Source organism: Rhagoletis pomonella, unplaced genomic scaffold (genome assembly GCF_013731165.1).
Source record: "Rhagoletis pomonella isolate Grant_MI unplaced genomic scaffold, Rhpom_1.0 Rhpom_scaffold_00011, whole genome shotgun sequence".
In the NCBI taxonomy this organism is placed as follows: Eukaryota; Metazoa; Arthropoda; class Insecta; order Diptera; family Tephritidae; genus Rhagoletis; species Rhagoletis pomonella.
The window spans coordinates 7,740,680-7,743,113 of record NW_023458565.1 but is presented as its reverse complement, the minus strand read 5'-3'; the positions used below and the strand labels follow the sequence as shown (position 1 = coordinate 7,743,113).

General features: G+C 36.6%; 1 protein-coding gene across 1 annotated transcript; it reads left to right on the top strand.

Moving 5' to 3' along the window:
- Positions 1 to 342: 342 nt before the first annotated feature.
- Positions 343 to 2,424, top strand: LOC118747011 (alpha-(1,3)-fucosyltransferase C-like). The gene is made up of 2 exons (XM_036481005.1): positions 343 to 1,352; positions 1,415 to 2,424. Exons 1-2 carry the CDS (start codon positions 487 to 489, stop codon positions 1,884 to 1,886), a joined length of 1,338 nt encoding a protein of 445 aa, XP_036336898.1. The 5' UTR covers positions 343 to 486; the 3' UTR covers positions 1,887 to 2,424.
- The last annotated feature ends 10 nt before the right edge of the window (positions 2,425 to 2,434 follow it).

Genomic DNA, 2,434 nt, shown 5'->3' with positions numbered 1-2,434 from the left:
CATGAAAAATTTTTCAGTTATAAAATTTTTAGCAAGTTTGAAAAACGGATTTACATGGTTTTTGTAAAATAATACGCTATACGTTTATAAAAAAAATGTGAATATTAAATAAACAATACTGAGAATCAAAAGAGGGTGTCATTCAAGTGTCCGGCACTGTATGTACCTAAAAACTGCATATCGCACGTTTTCAGCCAATTCGTTTCACCTCAAAAGCGTCTATCAGGCGTTGTTTACATTCAATATTTAATGCCTACAGCGAAATTCTGGTACTACTCACTTTATAATCTTATCAAATTGACAGCTGAAACGTAGTGGTTGACTACCTTCTTCGGTTTGTTACACCTCATTTTCTGGCTAATTCAACGTCGATAACAAAAGAAAACTTCCGATTATGCAGTGCAGTTTGTGGTGATTCGAAACGCCTTCATACACTTAATCAGTCGTCAAAGTGTAGTGATCGCTTGTGCTCGTAGAATCCGGTGAATGTACAGCATTTTAGCAATGTCTGACGCCGATTCGGAATCGGAAATTTCAGATTATTGCAAAAAGCCTATTTTGGCTAAAATTCAATTGCCAAACAAACCCGTAGCGTCAATGCGTAAACATCGGAAAAAACGTAAATTTAAAGGCATCCAAAGGCGTAGAAAATGTATCTGCCTTAGCATTGTAGTGATAGTGAGTGTAATCGTATTCATCTGGTTCATAGCAAGCTACAACGTTGATTTTGGTATAGCCAGTGACAATGATCGGAACTCGACTAAAATCAGTCCCAAAAAATCTATACTTATTCTAAATTGGCATGGCGGAGAAGTGAACCAGCCGCTGAATGGCAGTTGTAACGTTGAAGCGGTGAATACTACTAGACCCTACATAACGATGGGCAAATATAATAGTTATGATGCTATTATAATGAACTCAACTGCTGAGAATATACTAAGCGGTACAGAGCTAGTGACCTCGTATAGCAACGCTCAACTCATAGTATTCGCCACACAGAAGCCATTGCAATTCACACACAATTTGACGGTGTTAGCGCGTTCATTTTTTCGAGAGTATGACAAATCATTTTCATACTCCCTGAAGTCAGACTTTGTGTGGCATCCATATAAGGTAGTACGGCTTAATGATTCCAAGATTGTCGCCCCCACTCTGCAACCGCACTGGGATGCGCCGGAAGAGAAATTTCAGGATGTCGGCTTAATGCGCTCCTTGCTGAGAGATGTGAGAAATCCATCACCGCTAGCGTTAACTGTATTGAATCGGCCTTGTCAGGTAGTGCGCAAGGAATTTGTGCGACGCATCATGGAAAATATGGATGTGCACACCTATGGTGAATGTGGAGAATACAAGTATTTCACATTTTTCACAATTTTCACATACTTTTTTCACTCCAAAATTTATCTTCTTCCAGATGTTCTAATAAAGATGAGTGCTCGTTCCTATCAAACAAACGCAAAGATCGTACTTATAAATTCTATTTGGCATTCGAGGAAGAGCTTTGCGCTGATTATGTGGGTGAAAATTTTTACAAGGCCTTAGGTGGACGCTTGGTGCCTGTTGTATTTGGTGGGGCAAATTATGAGCATTTCGCCCCACCGCATTCGTATATAAACGCACGTGATTTTGCCAGTATACGTGAATTGACGGAATACCTGCTACACTTGGATCAAAATCCTGAAGAACATATCAAATATTTTACATGGAGAGAAAAGTATAAAATTCACAAATCTAAATTTAATTTGGATCAAATTTGCGATTATTTGCAAAGTGAAGAGAGCGTAACTGTCACCAGAAATAAATCACAAGCGGCTAGACCAATTATAAATTGGTTAGAGGAAAATAAATGTCAATCGTATGAATTGCCTGCGGCATGGCTGTCCTGAGGGGAATCGTGGCCATGAGTTATGATTGTGAATATGTACATATGTATGTGTATATGTTTATACATGCTTTACAATGACTTAATTACATATTAACATGTATGTAGTGACCAGTAATGAAGGAAAGGCTGTTTTTCACTATGTCATACGCTAAAATTTGTCGGCATATTTTGACACCTTTACCGATGATGTTATGGGCCAAAAACAGACAGATAGCCGATTTAGCAGCGCATATATACCGCTTTTATTTCTGCTTTGACAATGTGTTTTCACTTATTTGACGACATATACCCTTGAATTTGACATAGTGAAAACAAGCCTTAAGGTAAAATTTGTGACAATCAATGTCGGTATAAATATTTTTTTAAATAGATAGTTATTTATGAAGAATCATAAGATAGCTATGTATGTATGTGTATGCACATAGATACATTATTAACTTCATATATATAATTGCTGAAAACGTATAACTTTTATTTATTATTTATTTTAGATAAGAAATTTTAGCTTAGGTACTGATAAAATATGTTTACATTCACTCAATTATTTTT